General features: G+C 44.9%; 1 protein-coding gene across 3 annotated transcripts in view; it reads left to right on the top strand.

The window, feature by feature from the left end:
- Window positions 1–18,697, top strand: part of LOC115127065 (rho guanine nucleotide exchange factor TIAM1-like) — a 254,164-nt gene that overhangs the window by 214,966 nt on the left and 20,501 nt on the right. For all 3 annotated transcript variants that reach the window (XM_065024176.1, XM_065024177.1, XM_065024178.1), the window contains exons 18-21: window positions 12,614–12,808; window positions 15,026–15,094; window positions 15,764–15,889; window positions 17,330–17,438. In XM_065024176.1, the coding sequence (XP_064880248.1) occupies window positions 12,614–12,808; window positions 15,026–15,094; window positions 15,764–15,889; window positions 17,330–17,438 (499 nt within the window). The remainder of the gene's footprint in view (window positions 1–12,613; window positions 12,809–15,025; window positions 15,095–15,763; window positions 15,890–17,329; window positions 17,439–18,697) is intronic.

Here is an 18,697-nt window from a genome sequence, read left to right as displayed (position 1 = left end):
TCAGTTCATGCCTTCAACTTTTATTTACTTATCGGTCAGATGCCGTATAGTACTCTGTGTGAGACTGTTGTCGCTCGCTAACTTAGACGAACTGAAGGCCACCTGGTGTTTTCTAGTTTTTTATTTATTTGACTTTTATTTAACCATGTGGGCAAGTTGAGAACAAGTTCTCATTTACAACTGCGACCTGACCAAGATAAATCAAAGCAGTTCAACAGGTACAACAACACAGAGTTACACATGGAGTAAAACAAACATACAGTCAATAATACAGTAGAAAAATAAGTCTATATACGATGTGAGCAAATGAGGTGAGATAAGGGAGGCAAAGGCAAAAAAAAGGCCATGGTGGCGAAGTAAATACAATATAGCAAGTAAAACACTGGAATGGTAGATTTGCAGTGGAAGAATGTGCAAAGTAGAAATAATGGGGTGGAAAAGGAGCAAAACATAACAATAAATACAGTAGGGGAAGAGGTAGTTGTTTGGGCTATTTATAGATGGGCTATGTACAGGTGCAGTAATCTGTGAGCTGCTCTGACAGCTGGTGCTTAAAGCTAGTGAGGGAGATAAGTGTTTCCAGTTTCAGAGATTTTTGTAGTTCGTTCCAGTCAGCAGCAGAGAACTGGAAGGAGAGGCGGCCAAAGGAATAATTGGTTTTGGGGGTGACCACAGAGATATACAGTGGGGCAAAAAAGTATTTAGTCAGCCACCAATTGTGCAAGTTCTCCCATTTAAAAAGATGAGAGAGGCCTGTAATTTTCATCATAGGTACACTTCAGCTATGACAGACAAAATGAAAAAACAAATCCAGAAAATCACATTGTAGGATTTTTTAATGAATTTATTTGCAAATTATGGTGAAAATAAGTATTTGGTCACCTACAAACAAGCAAGATTTCTGGCTCTCACGGACCTGTAACTTCTTCATTAAGAGGCTCCTCTGTCCTCCACTCGTTACCTGTATTAATGGCACCTGTTTGAACTTGTTATCAGTATAAAAGACACCTGTCCACAACCTCAAACAGTCACACTCCAAACTCCACTATGGCCTAGACCAAAGAGCTGTCAAAGGACACCAGAAACAAAATTGTAGACTTGCACCAGGCTGGGAAGACTGAATCTGCAATAGCAGCTTGGTTTGAAGAAGTCAACTGATGTCTTTTCTATCTATTCTATGGCACAGTCAGATCTGGGATCAAGCTAGTAGTAGTGGGAGGTCTCTCATTCTTATCTCTCTGGTTAAGATGGGAGAGAAACACTCTGTTCTCCATCCTTCTCTTTCCTCTTCCTGTGACGTAGGACATTCAAGGTAACGTTGTCTTAGAAATACACATTTCAGTCCTCGTGGGAAATTGTTGAATCTTGACTATTCTCAGCTCAGTGGTTGCTTTTGTTTTGGGCTGTTGTGGCTCGGGGCAAGGTTTACTAACTTAGCTAGAAGTTCCTCACTGAGGTATGTATGTCCTTAAAGAAGGAAGTTGGAAGAGGAAGCATTGAAAAAATATAATTCATACACGGGAGGACATCCATTTTAATAACCAAACTCTCCCATGAAGGGTAGCCTAACATACAGGACCACATCTTTTACCCAATGTTGCATTAAAAATGATCCTTAATCGTAACATTTAAACTTTGAATGCCCAGCTATGTAAATCCCTAGTTTTGATAGATATAGATGGTCATGTGACTAGTTTAGAGGAACTAAGAATGGCTGTATGTGGCAGACCTTGGTGTAGAAACCAGTGGCTATGCAGTTCATTAGACAGTCGACTAGTTTAGAGGAACTAAGAATGGCTGTATGTGGCAGACCTTGGTGTAGAAACCAGTGGCTATGCAGTTCATTAGACAGTCGACTAGTTTAGAGGAACTAAGAATGGCTGTATGTGGCAGACCTTGGTGTAGAAACCAGTGGCTATGCAGTTCATTAGACAGTCGACTAGTTTAGAGGAACTAAGAATGGCTGTATGTGGCAGACCTTGGTGTAGAAACCAGTGGCTATGCAGTTCATGGCTGTATGTGGCAGACAGTGGCTATGCAGTTCAGTTTAGTTTGGCAGGAACTAAGAAGTGGCTGATGGCTGTATGTGGCAGACCTTGGTGTAGAAACCAGTGGCTATGCAGTTCATTAGACAGTCGACTAGTTTAGAGGAACTAAGAATGGCTGTATGTGGCAGAAACCTGGCTGGTTCATTAGACAGTCGAGAAAACCAGTGGCTATGCAGTTCATTAGACAGTCGACTAGTTTAGAGGAACTAAGAATGGCTGTATGTGGCAGACCTTGGTGTAGAAACCAGTGGCTATGCAGTTCATTAGACAGTCGACTAGTTTAGAGGAACTAAGAATGGCTGTATGTGGCAGATGCAGTTCATTAGACAGTCGTAGTTTAGAAACTAGTGGCTATGCAGTTCCAGTGGCTATGAGTTCAGTCGCTGTTGTATTTTAAAGGGACCATCAGTAATCTATAACATGTTAGATGGTGACCTGGATCTCACTACTCAGCAGAAGACGAGTAGATCGCATTAGCATGGCATCATTATAGTTATTTACATCAGAGGGCTCCTCTGTCTCGGTGTCGTTCTCGCTCTCTCTTTTCAGTGTTTATTTTCCCTGTCTCTCTTCTTCACTGGTAAATTAGGCCCTGCAATAGACTAGTGTCCTGTCCAGGGGGTGTCCTGGTACATCAAGCTGTCTCCCTACAGAAACAGGAGATAGACTAGTGTCCTGTCCAGGGGGTGTACTGTACATCAAGCTGTCTCACTACAGAATCAGGAGATAGACTAGTGTCCTGTCCAGGGGGTGTACTGGTACATCAAGCTGTCTCACTACAGAAACAGGAGATAGACTAGTGTCCTGTCCAGGGGGTGTACTGGTACATCAAGCTGCTACAGAAACAGGAGACAGACTAGTGTCCTGTTCAGGAGGTGTCCTGGTACATCAAGCTGTCTCACTACAGAAACAGGAGATAGACTGTCCAGTGTCCTGTACCTGTCTCAGGGGATGGACTGTGTCCTGTCCAGGGGTGTCCTGGTACATCAAGCTGTCTCACTACAGAATCAGGAGATAGACTAGTGTCCTGTCCAGGGGGTGTACTGTACATCAAGCTGTCTCCCTACAGAAACAGGAGATAGACTAGTGTCCTGTCCAGGGGGTGTCCTGGTACATCAAGCTGTCTCACTACAGAATCAGGAGATAGACTAGTGTCCTGTCCAGGGGGTGTACTGTACATCAAGCTGTCTCACTCTACAGAAACAGGAGATAGACTAGTGTCCTGTCCAGGGGGTGTGTCCTCTACAGAAACAGGAGATACTATCAAGCTGTCTCCTGTCTCCCCTACAGAAACAGGAGATAGACTAGTGTCCTGTCCAGGGGTGTCCTGGTACATCAAGCTGTCTCACTACAGAAACAGGAGATGGACTAGTGTCCTGTCCAGGGGTGTCCTGGTACATCAAGCTGTCTCACTACAGAAACAGGAGATAGACTAGTGTCCTGTCCAGGGGGTGTACTGGTACATCAAGCTGTCTCACTACAGAAACAGGAGATGGACTAGTGTCCTGTCCAGGGGGTGTACTGGTACATCAAGCTGTCTCACTACAGAAACAGGAGATGGACTAGTGTCCTGTCCAGGGGGTGTCCTGGTACATCAAGCTGTCTCACTACAGAAACAGGAGATAGACTAGTGTCCTGTCCAGGGGGTGTACTGGTACATCAAGCTGTCTCACTACAGAAACAGGAGATGGACTAGTGTCCTGTCCAGGGGGTGTACTGGTACATCAAGCTGTCTCCCTACAGAAACAGGAGATGGACTAGTGTCCTGTCCAGGGGGTGTCCTGTACATCAAGCTGTCTCACTCTACAGAAACAGGAGATAGACTAGTGTCCTGTCCAGGGGGTGTCCTGGTACATCAAGCTGTCTCACTACAGAAACAGGAGATAGACTAGTGTCCTGTCCAGGGGGTGTCCTGGTACATCAAGCTGTCTCACTACAGAAACAGGAGATAGACTAGTGTCCTGTCCAGGTGGTACTACTTTTTTTACACTACTTTTGACCAAGACCCATAGGGTGCTGTTTGGGACACAGCCATAGTGTACAAACACTCTTCTAGTATCAGTCATCGGTCTGGTCTTTCAGCACACTGTGTCATGGACACCACATAACACTCGGTCCTTTTGTGTTAACTTTGAGATGGGTCTAACAAAATAGTTTTGCTAGACCCGAAATTCAATCTCTAATTCTTCTTAGATCGGTTGCCTTATGCATTTAATTAGACGTGTGCTTCCTCAGGCGTGTTTCCTTGACATGAATTCCATGCCAAATTAATCACACCACATGTCTAATTATTTAAGTCTAAAGTCTATTCCTGGAAAACAGCACAGTACGCCAGCCAGCACCGGTGTCAGTACCGGTGCCCCCTCTTTCACACAAGTCTGTAGACTTTTTAGCTGACGACGTCACCACAAGAACGATGCGCTTCAATGGGGCAAAGAAGGCTGTGTGTTGTGATTCTGGATGGCCAGATATCTTAGCAACAATGTGGAGAATCTTAGGTGACTAATTTCAGTGCGCCACCTCATGCGTGCCATAACGCTCGCGGTAGCCGATGTGAACAAAACCTTTAAACAGGTCAACATTCGCAAAGCCGCTGGGCCAGACGGGTTACCAGGATGTGTACTCAAAGCATGCGTGGACCAACTGTCAAGTGTCTTCACTGACATTTTCAACCTCTCCCTGACCAAGTAATACCTACATGTTTCAAACAGACCACCATAGTCCCTGTGCCCAAGGAAGCGAAGGTAAATGATTACCGCCCCGTGGCACTCATGTCGGTAGCCATGAAGTGCTTTGAAAGGCTGGTTATGGCTCACATCAACACCATTATCCCGGAAACACTAGACCCACTCCAATTTGCATACCGCCCCAACAGATCCACAGATGACGCAATCGCACTCCACACTGCCCTTTCCCACCTGGACAAAAGGAACACCTATGTGAGAATGCTGTTCATTGACTACAGCTCAGCGTTCAACACCACAGTGCCCTCAAAGCTCATCAATAAGTTAAGGACTCTGGGATTAAACACCTCCCTCTGCAACTGGATCCTGGACTTCCTGACGGGCCGCCCCCAGGTGGTAAGAGTAGGCAACAACACGTCTGCCACGCTGATCCTTAACACTGGGGCCCCTCAGGGGTGTGTACTTAGTCCCCTACTGTACTCCCTGTTCACCCACGACTGCGTGGCAAAACACGTCTACAACACCATCATTAACTTTGCTGATGACACAGCAGTGGTAGGCCTGATCACCGACAACGATGAGACAGTGGCCGTGTGGTGCCAGGGCAACAACCTCTCCCTCAATAACCTCCACACTGACTCGGTACTGGTGCCCCCTGTATATAACCTCCACACTGACTCGGTACTGGTGCCCCCTGTATATAACCTCCACATTGACTCTGTACCGGTGCCCCCTGTATATAGCCTCCACATTGACTCTGTATCGGTGCCCCCTGTATATAACCTCCACATTGACTCTGTATCGGTGCCCCCTGTATATAACCTCCACACTGACTCGGTACCGGTACCCCCTGTATTTAACCTCCACACTGACTCGGTACCGGTGCCCCCTGTATATAACCTCCACATTGACTCTGTACCGGTGCCCCCTGTATATAACCTCCACATTGACTCTGTACCGGTGCCCCCTGTATATAACCTCCACACTGACTCGGTACTGGTACCCCCTGTATATAACCTCCACACTGACTCTGTACCGGTACCCCCTGTATATAACCTCCACATTGACTCTGTACCGGTGCCCCCTGTATATAACCTCCACACTGACTCGGTACTGGTACCCCCTGTATATAACCTCCACACTGACTCTGTACTGGTACCCCCTGTATATAACCTCCACACTGACTCTGTACCGGTATCCCCTGTATATAGCCTCCACATCGTCTCTGTACCATGTGTATAAAACCTCCACACAGACTCGGTACCAGTGCCCCCTGTATAAAGCCTCGTTATTCTTATTGTGAAACTTGTTATTATTACTTTTTATTTTAGTCTACTTGATCAATATTTTCTTCTTCTTGAACTGCGCTGTTGGTTTAGGGGCTTGTCAGTAAAGCATTTCACGGTAAAGTCTACACTTGTTGTATTCGGCGCATGTGGCAAATAAAGTTTGATTTGATTTGAAGTGGTAGGCCACACAATCTCACAGAACGGGACCGCCGAGTGCTGAAGCGTGTAAAAATGGTCTGTCCTCGGTTGCAACCCTCACTACCGAGTTCCAAGCTGTCTCTGGAAGCAACGTCAGCACAATAACTGTTTGTCGGGAGCTTCATGAAATGGGTTTCCGTGGCCGAGCAGCCGAACACAAGCCTAAGATCAACATGTCCAATGCCAAGCGTCGGCTGGAGTGGTGTAAAGCTCAGCGCCATTGGACTCTGGAGCAGTGGAAACGCGTTCTCTGGAGTGATGAATCACGCTTTACCATCTGGCGGTCCGACGGACGAATCTGGGTTTGGCGGATGCCAGGAGAACGCTACCTGCCCCAATGCATAGCGCCAACTTTAACGTTTGGTGGAGGAGGAATAATGGTTTGGGGCTGTTTTTTCATGGTTCATGCTAGGCCCCTTAGTTCCAATGAAGGGAAATCTCAATGCAACAGTCCCCGCAGCAATATTCCAACATCTAGTGGAAAGCCTTCCCAGAAGAGTGGAGGCTGTTATAGCAGTAATGTTCCAACATCTAGTGGAAAGCGTTCCCAGAAGAGTCGAGGCTGTTATAGCAGCAATGTTCCTACATCTAGTGGAAAGCCTTCCCAGAAGAGTGGAGGCTGTTATAGCAGCAATGCTCCTACATCTAGTGGAAAGCCTTCCCAGAAGAGTGGAGACTGTTATAGCAGCAATGTTCCTACATCTAGTGGGAAGAGTGGAGGCTGTAATAGCAGCAATGTTCCAGTATCTAGTGGAAAGCCTTCCCAGAAGAGTGGAGACTGTTATAGCAGCAATGTTCCTACATCTAGTGGAAAGCCTTCCCAGAAGAGTGGAGGCTGTTATAGCAGCAATGCTCCTACATCTAGTGGAAAGCCTTCCCAGAAGAGTGGAGGCTGTTATAGCAGCAATGCTCCTACATCTAGTGGAAAGCCTTCCCAGAAGAGTGGAGGCTGTTATAGCAGCAATGCTCCTACATCTAGTGGAAAGCCTTCCCAGAAGAGTGGAGACTGTTATAGCAGCAATGTTCCTACATCTAGTGGAAAGCCTTCTCAGAAGAGTGGAGGCTGTTATAGCAGCAATGTTCCAACATCTAGTGGAAAGCCTTCCCAGAAGAGTGGAGACTGTTATAGCAGCAATGTTCCTACATCTAGTGGAAAGCCTTCTCAGAAGAGTGGAGGCTGTTATAGCAGCAATGTTCCTACATCTAGTGGAAAGCCTTCTCAGAAGAGTGGAGGCTGTTATAGCAGCAATGTTCCTACATCTAGTGGAAAGCCTTCTCAGAAGAGTGGAGGCTGTTATAGCAGCAATGTTCCTACATCTAGTGGAAAGCCTTCCCAGAAGAGTGGAGACTGTTATAGCAGCAACATTCCTACATCTAGTGGAAAGCCTTCTCAGAAGAGTGGAGGCTGGTATAGCAGCAATGTTCCTACATCTAGTGGAAAACCTTCCCAGAAGAGTGGAGGCTGTTATAGCAGCAATGTTCCAACATCTAGGGGAAAGCCTTCCCAGACGAGTGGAGGCTGTTATAGCAGCAATGTTCCTATATCTAGTGGAAAGCCTTCCCAGAAGAGTGGAGGCTGTTATAGCAGCAATGTTCCAACATCTAGTGGAAAGCCTTCCCAGAAGAGTGGAGACTGTTATAGCAGCAATGTTCCTACATCTAGTGGAAAGCCTTCTCAGAAGAGTGGAGGCTGTTATAGCAGCAATGTTCCTACATCTAGTGGAAAGCCTTCCCAGAAGAGTGGAGGCTGTTATAGCAGCAATGTTCCAACATCTAGTGGAAAGCCTTCCCAGAAGAGTGGAGGCTGTTATAGCAGCAATGTTCCAACATCTAGTGGAAAGCCTTCCCAGAAGAGTGGAGGCCGTTATAGCAGCAAAGAGGGGGAACCAATTCCATGTTAATGCCCATGATTTTGAAGGAGATGTCCGAGCAGGTTTCCACATACTTTTGGTCATGTGGTCTATTTCAAATGTGAAATACTGTGCAGGGCATCCATGTTTGTACATAGAAATTAATGATATGTACCCATTGAAGAATATAACTTTTATAAATGCCTCATGGGCTTAGTTCAACTGTCGTACCCCATCAGAACCCAAAATATAAGCTTGTTTTTATATTGATTTAGGAATAGTTGTCAGCAATCGAAGTCAACCCCATCTGTTTTGCCCCATGGTTGCGCACGCCTCGGTTTTGTTGCCAAACAACCCACCCATCTATTTCTGCACTAAATTTTTATAAGCCAACAATGCAGATTAACACTGCTGGTCTCCTAGGCAACATGGTCTCCTAGGTAACATGCTGTATGCATTGTTTTGATTTTCTGAAAAGAGATCAATATCATCAGGAAAACACAAGGAGAGAGAGAGATCATCAGAAAACACAAGGAGAGAGAGAGATCAATATCATCAGGAAAACACAAGGAGAGAGAGAGAGATCAATATCATCAGGAAAACACAAGGAGAGAGAGAGATCAATATCATCAGGAAAACACAAGGAGAGAGAGATCAATATCATCAGGAAAACACAAGGAGAGAGAGAGATCAATATCATCAGGAAAACACAAGGAGAGAGAGAGATCAATATCATCAGGAAAACACAAGGAGAGAGAGAGATCAATATATCATCAGGAAAACACAAGGAGAGAGAGAGATCAATATCATCAGGAAAACACAAGGAGAGAGAGATCAATATCATCAGGAAAACACAAGGAGAGAGAGAGATCAATATCATCAGGAAAACACAAGGAGAGAGAGATCAATATCATCAGGAAAACACAAGGAGAGAGAGAGATCAATATATCATCAGGAAAACACAAGGAGAGAGAGAGATCAATATCATCAGGAAAACACAAGGAGAGAGAGAGATCAATATATCATCAGGAAAACACAAGGAGAGAGAGAGGAAAACACAAGAGAGACTTATCACAGGAAAACCAAAAATCAATATCATCAGGAAAACACAAGAATGAGTGCAAATGAAAACACAAGGAGAGAGAGAGATTTTCAGGAAAACACAAGGAGAGAGAGATTAAAGCACAAGGAGAGAGAGAGATCAATTTCCATCTCTCCATCCTGCCTCTCCTGTCCTCAATATCATCCATCTATCATCCATCCTGCCAAGGAGAGAGAGAGATCAATCCCAAGGAGAGAGAGAGAGATCAATATCATCAGGAAAACACAAGGAGTCACATCAGGAAAACACAAGGAGAGAGAGAGAGAGATCAATATCATCAGCCAAGACAGCCTCAGAGTTGGAGGAACTGAAGGAAACCTGTAAAACACAAGGAGAGAGAGAGATCAATATCTCAGGAAAACACAAGGAGAGAGAGAGATCAATCCATCCCTCCTGGAAAACCAAGGAGAGAGAGCCTCAGGAAAAGACTGATCAGGAGGTAAATCATCAGACATGAGAGAGAGAGAGAGAGAGAGAGAGAGAGGAAAACACAAGAGAGAGAGAGAGAGGAAAACACAAGAGAGAGAGAGATCAATATCATCAGGAAAACACAAGGATGTGGCAATGATGGAAAACAGATTGTCCTATCATTCATTCATCAGTTCAATATCATCAGATCCAAGGAGAGAGAGAGATCAATCCAGGAAAACACAAGGAGAGAGAGAGAGATCCATCAGGAAAACACTGCAGGACTGAGGTACAAAGTAGTCTTATCATCATTTTCTATCTCAGGAAAACACAAGGAGAGAGAGATCTCTCTCAGGAAAACACAAGGAGAGAGAGATCCATCCCTCTATCATCTCTCATCAGGAAAACTCAAGGAGAGAGAGAGATCCATCCACAAGGAGAGAGAGAGAGATCAATATCTCTCTCAAGGAGAGAGAGAGAGATCAATATCATCAGGAAAACACAAGGAGAGAGAGATCAATATCATCTCAATATCATCAGGAAAACATCACTCTCAGGAAAACACAAGGAGTCTATCTCATCAGGAAAACACAAGGAGAGAGAGAGAGATCAATATCATCAGGAAAACAAGGAGAGAGAGAGATCAATATCATCATCCCAATATCATCTCTCAATATCATCCATCACATCAGGAAAACACAAGGAGAGAGAGAGAGATCAATATCATCAGGAAAACACAAGGAGAGAGATCAATATCTCTCAATATCATCAGGAAAACACAAGGAGAGAGAGAGAGATCAATATCATCAGGAAAACACAAGGGAGAGAGAGATCCATCCACAAGGAGAGAGAGATCAATCTCTCTCAGGAAAACACAAGGAGAGAGAGAGATCAATATCATCCACAAGGAGAGAGAGATCAATATCATCAGGAAAACACAAGGAGAGAGAGATCTCATCAGGAAAACACAAGGAGGAGAGAGAGATCTCATCAGGAAAACACAAGGAGAGAGAGATCAATATCATCAGGAAAACACAAGGAGAGAGAGAGATCTATCATCAGGAAAACACAAGGAGAGAGAGATCTCTCTCTCTCAGGAAAACACAAGGAGAGAGAGAGATCCATCAGGAAAACACAAGGAGAGAGAGATCAATCATCATCCCTCAATCATCAGGAAACACAAGGAGAGAGAGAGAGATCAATATCATCCATCACATCAGGAAAACACAAGGAGAGAGAGATCAATATCATCAGGAAAACACAAGGAGAGAGAGAGATCAATCTCAAGGAGAGAGAGATCAGGAAAACACAAGGAGAGAGAGAGATCTCAGGAAAACACAAGGAGAGAGAGAGAGATCAATATCATCAGGAAAACACAAGGAGAGAGAGATCCCATCAGGAAAACACAAGGAGAGAGAGAGATCAATATCATCAGGAAAACACAAGGAGAGAGAGAGATCTATCATCAGGAAAACTCTCTATCATCAGGAAAACACAAGGAGAGAGAGATCAATATCATCAGAAAACACAAGGAGAGAGAGAGATCTATCTCAGGAAAACACAAGGAGAGAGAGAGAGATCAATATCTCTCAATATCATCCATCACTCTCTGTCTCAAGGAGAGAGAGAGAGATCAATATCATCAGGAAAACACAAGGAGAGAGAGATCTCCATCACTCAATATCTCAGTCTCACAAGGAGAGAGAGAGATCAATATCATCAGGAAAACAGGGGGATCAATATCATCAGGAAAACACAAGGAGAGAGAGATCAATATCATCAGGAAAACATCCCTCATCAGGAAAACTCAAGGAGAGAGAGAGATCAATCTCATCAGGAAAACACAAGGAGAGAGAGAGATCAATATCATCAGGAAAACACAAGGAGAGAGAGAGATCAATATCATCAGGAAAACACAAGGAGAGAGAGAGAGATCAATATCATCAGGAAAACACAAGGAGAGAGAGATCAATATCATCAGGAAAACACAAGGAGAGAGAGAGAGAGAGAGAGAGAGACTTATGACAGGCCAAAAATAGACGAATGAGTGCAAATGATTTTTTTAAAGCTCCCTTTCCATCTCTCCATCCTGCCTCTCCTGTCCTCGCTCCATCTCTCCATCCTGCCTCTCCCCACTGCGTAGTCACTAATTGCCAGACAGCCTCAGAGTTGGAGGAACTCCTCCATCCCTCTCTCCTCCTGCTGATCTCCATCACGCTCTCTCTCTCCATCATTCATCTGTGTCTCTCTCTCCCTCCATCCCTCTCTGAGGTACAAAGTAGTCTTACCATCCCTCTCTCTCTCTCCATCACTCTCTGTCTCCCTCTCCTTTCCATCTCTCTCTCTCTCCATCTCTCATTTTCTCTCTAACTCTCTACCTCATTCTCTCTCCATCCCTCTCTCTCCTTTCCATCTCTCTCTCTCATCTCTCTCATCTTCTCATCTCTCGCTCCATCTCTAATTTTCTCTCTCCATTTCTCTCCTCTCCAACCCTCTCTCTCTCTACCTCATTCTCTCTCCCTCTCTTCATCCCTCTCATCTTTCTCCTTCTCCATCCCTCTCTCGCTCCATCTCCATCCCTCTCTCCATTTCTCTCCCTCTCCATCTCTCTCTTCATCTCTCTACCTCATTCTCTCTCCTCTCCATCCCTCTCTCTCTCTACCTCATTCTCTCTCCTCTTCATCCCTCTCTATCTTTCTCCTCTCCATCCCTCTCTCTCTCCATCCCCCTCTTCATCCCTCTCTATCTTTCTCCTCTCCATCCCCCTCTCCTCTCCATCCCCCTCTCCATCCCTCTCTCTCCCCCTCTCTCCATCCCATCCCTCTCTCTCTTCTCCATCTCTACCTTATTATCTCTCCTCTCCATCCCTCTCTCCTCTCCATCCCTCCCTCATTCTCTCTCCTCTCCATCCCTCTGCCTCTCTCTCCTCTCCATCCCTCTCTCTCCCTCTCTCTCCTCTCCATCCCCCTCTCTCTCTCTCCCTCTCTCTCCTCTCCATCCCCCTCTCTCTCTCTCTCTCTCTCTCCCTCTGTAGAGTACGGAGCAGGTTGCAGCATTCTGCCGCAGTCTCCATGACATGAATCCGTCTGAGTGTGCGACAAGTTCCTCCTCCCCCAGCCTGGAGTCGCCCGTCCCTCCGCCCGCCACCGGCACCCGTCAGCTCTCTGACGCCGACAAGCTACGCAAAGTCATCTGTGAGCTGGTGGAGACCGAACGCACCTATGTTAAAGTCAGTACTACATCTATTGTGTTGGTTGTGGTGGGGGGTATGGATGGGGGTTGTGTGTGTGTCTTCAAGTGAAGAATTCAGATGCATCTGACACTTGCCCTTTGCAGACTGACAGACAGACAGACATACTGCCAACCCCATTCTGTACAGGACAAATGGCAGACAGACATACTGCCAACCCCATTCTGTACAGGACAAATGGCAGACAGACATACTGCCAACCCCATTCTGTACAGGACAAATGGCAGACTGACAGACAGACTTACTACCAACCCCATTCTGTACAGGACAAATGGCAGACTGACAGACAGACTTACTACCAACCCCATTCTGTACAGGACAAATGGCAGACTGACAGGCAGACTTACTACCAACCCCATTCTGTATAGGACAAATGGCAGACAGACATACTGCCAACCCCATTCTGTACAGGACAAATGGCAGACTGACAGACAGACTTACTACCAACCCCATTCTGTACAGGACAAATGGCAGACTGACAGACATACTTACTACCAACCCCATTCTGTATAGGACAAATGGCAGACAGACATACTGCCAACCCCATTCTGTACAGGACAAATGGCAGACTGACAGACAGACTTACTACCAACCCCATTCTGTACAGGACAAATGGCAGACTGACAGACAGACATACTGCCAACCCTTTTCTGTACAGGACAAATGGCAGACAGACAGACAGACATACTGCCAACCCCATTCTGTACAGGACAAATGTGACTGGGCAGAGTTATATCTGGGTTCTAGATCGCAGCAATACGTAGTATATTGTATAACTGGGTTACAGAATATATCAAAGCAATACATATTACAGTATTATAACTGGGTTACAAAAAGCTCTGAGATATCAAAGAAAACCCACAATATAACCTCAATACATATGTAATCTGATCTAATTAGAAACAGAGATGTTAATATGTAATCTGATCTAACTAGAAACATAGATATTAATATGTAATCTGATCTAACTAGAAACATAGATATTAATATGTAATCTGATCTAACTAGAAACATAGATATTAATATGTAATCTGATCTAACTAGAAACAGAGATATTAATATGTAATCTGATCTAACTAGAAACAGAGATATTATTATGTAATCTGATCTAACTAGAAACAGAGATATTATTATGTAATCTGATCTAACTAGAAACAGAGATATTATTATGTAATCTGATCTAACTAGAAACAGAGATATTAATATGTAATCTGATCTAACTAGAAACAGAGATATTAATATGTAATCTGATCTAATTAGAAACAGAGATATTAATATGTAATCTGATCTAACTAGAAACAGAGATATTATTATGTAATCTGATCTAATTAGAAACAGAGATATTAATATGTAATCTGATCTAACTAGAAACAGAGATATTAATATGTAATCTGATCTAACTAGAAACAGAGATATTAATATGTAATCTGATCTAACTAGAAACAGAGATATTAATATGTAATCTGATCTAATTAGAAACAGAGATGTTAATATGTAATCTGATCTAACTAGAAACAGAGATATTAATATGTAATCTGATCTAACTAGAAACAGAGATATTAATATGTAATCTGATCTAACTAGAAACAGAGATATTATTATGTAATCTGATCTAATTAGAAACAGAGATGTTAATATGTAATCTGATCTAACTAGAAACAGAGATATTATTATGTAATCTGATCTAACTAGAAACAGAGATGTTAATATGTAATCTGATCTAACTAGAAACAGAGATATTACTTGACAGAGATGTCATAATACTTTAACAAACCCAGTCAGAGAATAAAGAATCTTTACATGTGATTAGGAACAGTATTATTTTATTATTTTACAGTTGAATACCTTGGTTGTGATCAGAGGTGTTAAATCTGCCATTTAAACCCGAGTGTATTCTCTTCTCCCTGTCAGTGTATCCCCTTACACTGTGTATAAAACAGTAGTTTTGGAATTGTTAGTTAGATTACTTGTTGGTTATTACTGCATTGTCGGAACTAGAAGCACAAGCATTTCGCTACACTCGCATTAACATCTGCTAACCATGTGTATGTGACAAATAAAATTTGATTTGATTTGTATGTATATATCCATTTATTTTTTAATTCTATTTCACCTTTATTTAACTATCCTCGTGAGTGTGTGTCTGTTTTGTGTTCAGCACTCTAATCAAGGCCTGATTCACTCTTGTCTACACAGGATCTTCATTGTCTCATCGGGAGGTATTTAACCCCACTGCAGAAGGAGACCTGCCTCACTCAGGATGAGGTATGACTGACACACACACACACACATACACACACATTTACATTTAAGTCATTTAGCAGACGCTCTTATCCAGAGCGACTTACAGACACACACACACACACACACAGACACACACACACACACACACACACAGGGAATCCATTCTGTAGCTTAAATGTATCTGGTACTAAAATGTTTCTCAGAACGGCTGTTGCGTAACCGTGTCCTGTGTGTAGGAGAGGGAGGACGAGAGAGAGGGAGGACGAGAGAGAGGGAGGACGAGAGAGAGGGAGGACGAGAGAGAGGGAGGACGAGAGCGGGGGAGGGAGAGGAGGAGGACGAGAGCGGGGAAGGGAGGGAGAGGAGGACGAGAGCGGGGGAGGGAGAGGAGGAGGACGAGAGCGGGGGAGGATGTTTAAAGAGAGAAGAGAAAGTGACACTGTGATGTTGATGGGACACAGATGGTTCTATTGCTTTAATAGGATCTCCTCACTTCAACACCCTCACTGGTGCAGCCAGAATGCAGCCTTATCTCCTATCTAGTGCACAGAAATAGTGCACTATATAGGTAGTAGGATGCCATTTTGGGATGCATACCTCTCAATGTAATTGGACTCTTGAGCTTGTATGTAATTCATTGATGTATTGGGATATAATATATTTCCTTTCTTTGCTTTTGTGCGTCTCCAGCTGGACATTCTGATTGGGAACCTGCCTGAGATGGTGGAGTTCCAGGTGGAATTCCTGAAGACTCTAGAAGACGGGACCAGATTGGTCCCAGACCTGGAGAAACTGGAGAGAGTGGACCAGTTCAAGGTACAAAATAACAGCCTGCTTCGAACGACAAAATAACATCCTGCCTCGAACGACAAAATAACATCCTGCCTCGAACGACAATAACAGCCTGCCTCGAACGACAATAACAGCCTGCCTCGAACGACAATAACAGACTGCCTCGAACGACAATAACAGCCTGCCTTGAACGACAATAACAGCCTGCCTCGAACGACAAAATAACAGCCTGCCTCGAACGACAAAATAACAGCCTGCCTCGAACGACAAAATAACAGCCTGCCTCGAACGACAAAATAACATCCTGCCTCGATCGACAAAATAACATCCTGCCTCGAACGACAAAATAACATCCTGCCTCGAACGACAAAATAACAGCCTGCCTCGAACGACAAAATAACAGCCTGCCTCGAACGACAAAATAACATCCTGCCTCGAACAAAATAACAGCCTGCCTCGAACAACAATAACAGCCTGCCTCGAACTACAAAATAACAGCCTGCCTCGAACTACAAAATAACAGCCTGCCTTGAAAAATAACAGCCTGACAAAATAACAGCCTGCCTCGAACGACAAAAAAATAACAGCAAAATAACAGCCTGCCTCGAACGACAAAATAACTGCCTCGAACAAAATAACAGACAAAATAACAGCCTGCCTCGAACGACAAAATAACATCCTGCCTCGATCGACAAAATAACATCCTGCCTCGATCGACAAAATAACATCCTGCCTCGAATGACAAAATAACACCCTGAATAACAAAATAACTCGCGTCGAACGACAATAACAGCCTGCCTCGAATGACGACAAAACACATTGTATAACCAAAATAACATTCTGACTAACAGCCTGCCTCCAAAATAACCTCCGCTACCAAAACAACAGCCTTGTATAACAGCCTGCCTTGACTCTTCCTCAACAAAATAACTGCTTCCTCCGCCTGGCTGGACCAAAACACATTGTTTTATAACCACATTGTACTCTCTCCTCTCCATTTTAACCGCTACCAAAACACATTGTATAACCACGACTCTCCTCTCCTCCGCTACCAAAACACATTGTATAACCACGACTCTCTCCTCCGCTACCAAAATACATTGTATAACCACGACTCTCCTCTCCTCCGCTACCAAAACACATCCGCTCTCTCCTCCGCTACCAAAACACATTGTATAACCACGACTCTCTCCTCTCCTCCGCTACCAAAACACATTGTATAACCTCTCTCCTCTCCTCCGCTACCAAAACACATTGTATAACCACGACTCTCTCCTCTCCTCCGCTACCAAAACACATTGTATAACCACGACTCTCTCCTCTCCTCCGCTACCAAAACACATTGTATAACCACGACTCTCTCCTCTCCTCCGCTACCAAAACACATTGTATAACCACGACTCTCTCCTCTCCTCCGCTACCAAAACACATTGTATAACCACGACTCTCTCCTCTCCTTGTCAGAAAATCCTCTTCTCTCTAGGAGGTTCCTTCCTGTACTATGCAGACCGGTTTAAGATCTACAGTGCGTTCTGCGCCAGCCACACCAAAGTCCCCAAGGTGCTCGTGAAAGGTGAGTTAAACACAGTTAGTGTGTGTGTATCCGTGGTTGTGTGTGTGCGTGCGTGGTTGTGTGTGTGTGTGTGTGTATCCGTGGTTGTGTGTGTGCATGCGTGGTTGTGTGTGTGCGTGCGTGGTTGTGTGTGTGCGTGCGTGGTTGTGTGTGCGTGCGTGGTTGTGTGTGTGTGCGTGGTTGTGTGTGCGTGCGTGGTTGTGTGTATGCGTGCGTGGTTGTGTGTGTGCGTGCGTGGTTGTGTGTGTGCGTGCGTGGTTGTGTGTGCGTGCGTGGTTGTGTGTGTGTATGCGTGGTTGTGTGTGTGTATATGTGTTTCCCGAGGTGGACCGACTTCCTCCACCTTGCACTGGTCTAAAGTAGTGCACTATATGGGGAATAGGGCTCAGGTCTAAAGTAGTGCACTATATGGGGAATAGGGCTCAGGTCTAAAGTAGTGCACTATATAGGGAATAGGGCTCTGGTCTAAAGTAGTGCACTATATAGGGAATAGGGCTCTAGTCTAAAGTAGTGCACTATATAGGGAATAGGGTTCTGGTCTAAAGTAGTGCACTATATAGGGAATAGGGCTCTGGTCTAAAGTAGTGCACTATATAGGGAAAATAGGGCTCTAGTCTAAAGTAGTGCACTATATAGGGAATAGGGCTCTGGTCTAAAGTAGTGCCACTATATAGGGAATAGGGTGCCATTTGGGATGGTGTCTCTTAGGACAGTGTTTCTCAAACTGTGGGCTTAGGACCCCCTGAGGGCCTTAGTGAGCTTTAAGGGGTCACCGAATGACCTCTTCATAGCTATAGCAGGTCTGTTAGGACAGTGTCGAATGACCTCTTCATAGCTATAGCAGGTCTGTTAGGACAGTGTCGAGTGACCTCTTCATAGCTATAGCAGGTCTGTTAGGACAGTGTCGAATGACCTCTTCGAGACTGGAGGGTGGGGAGACCTCTTCGAGACTGGAGGGTGGGGAGACCTCTTCGAGACTGGAGAGTGGGGAGACCGAATCGAGTCTGGAGAGTGGGGGGGCCAAAACGAGACCGAGACCTTAATTCGGTCTCGCCCCCGTTTGGTCTTGGTCTTGATTCGTTCTCCCCCCCTGGTCTTGGTCTTGATCCCCCCCACCCCTCCTCTGGTCTTGATCCCCCCCCACCCCTCCTCTGGTCTTGATCCCCCCACCCCTCCTCTGGTCTTGATCCCCCCACCCCTCCTCCCCCCCCCACCCCTCCTCTGGTCTTGATCCCCCACCCCTCCTCTGGTCTTGATCC

Source organism: Oncorhynchus nerka, linkage group LG11 (assembly GCF_034236695.1).
Source record: "Oncorhynchus nerka isolate Pitt River linkage group LG11, Oner_Uvic_2.0, whole genome shotgun sequence".
Lineage (NCBI taxonomy): Eukaryota > Metazoa > Chordata > Actinopteri > Salmoniformes > Salmonidae > Oncorhynchus > Oncorhynchus nerka.
This window is presented reverse-complemented; position numbering and strand designations above follow the sequence as displayed.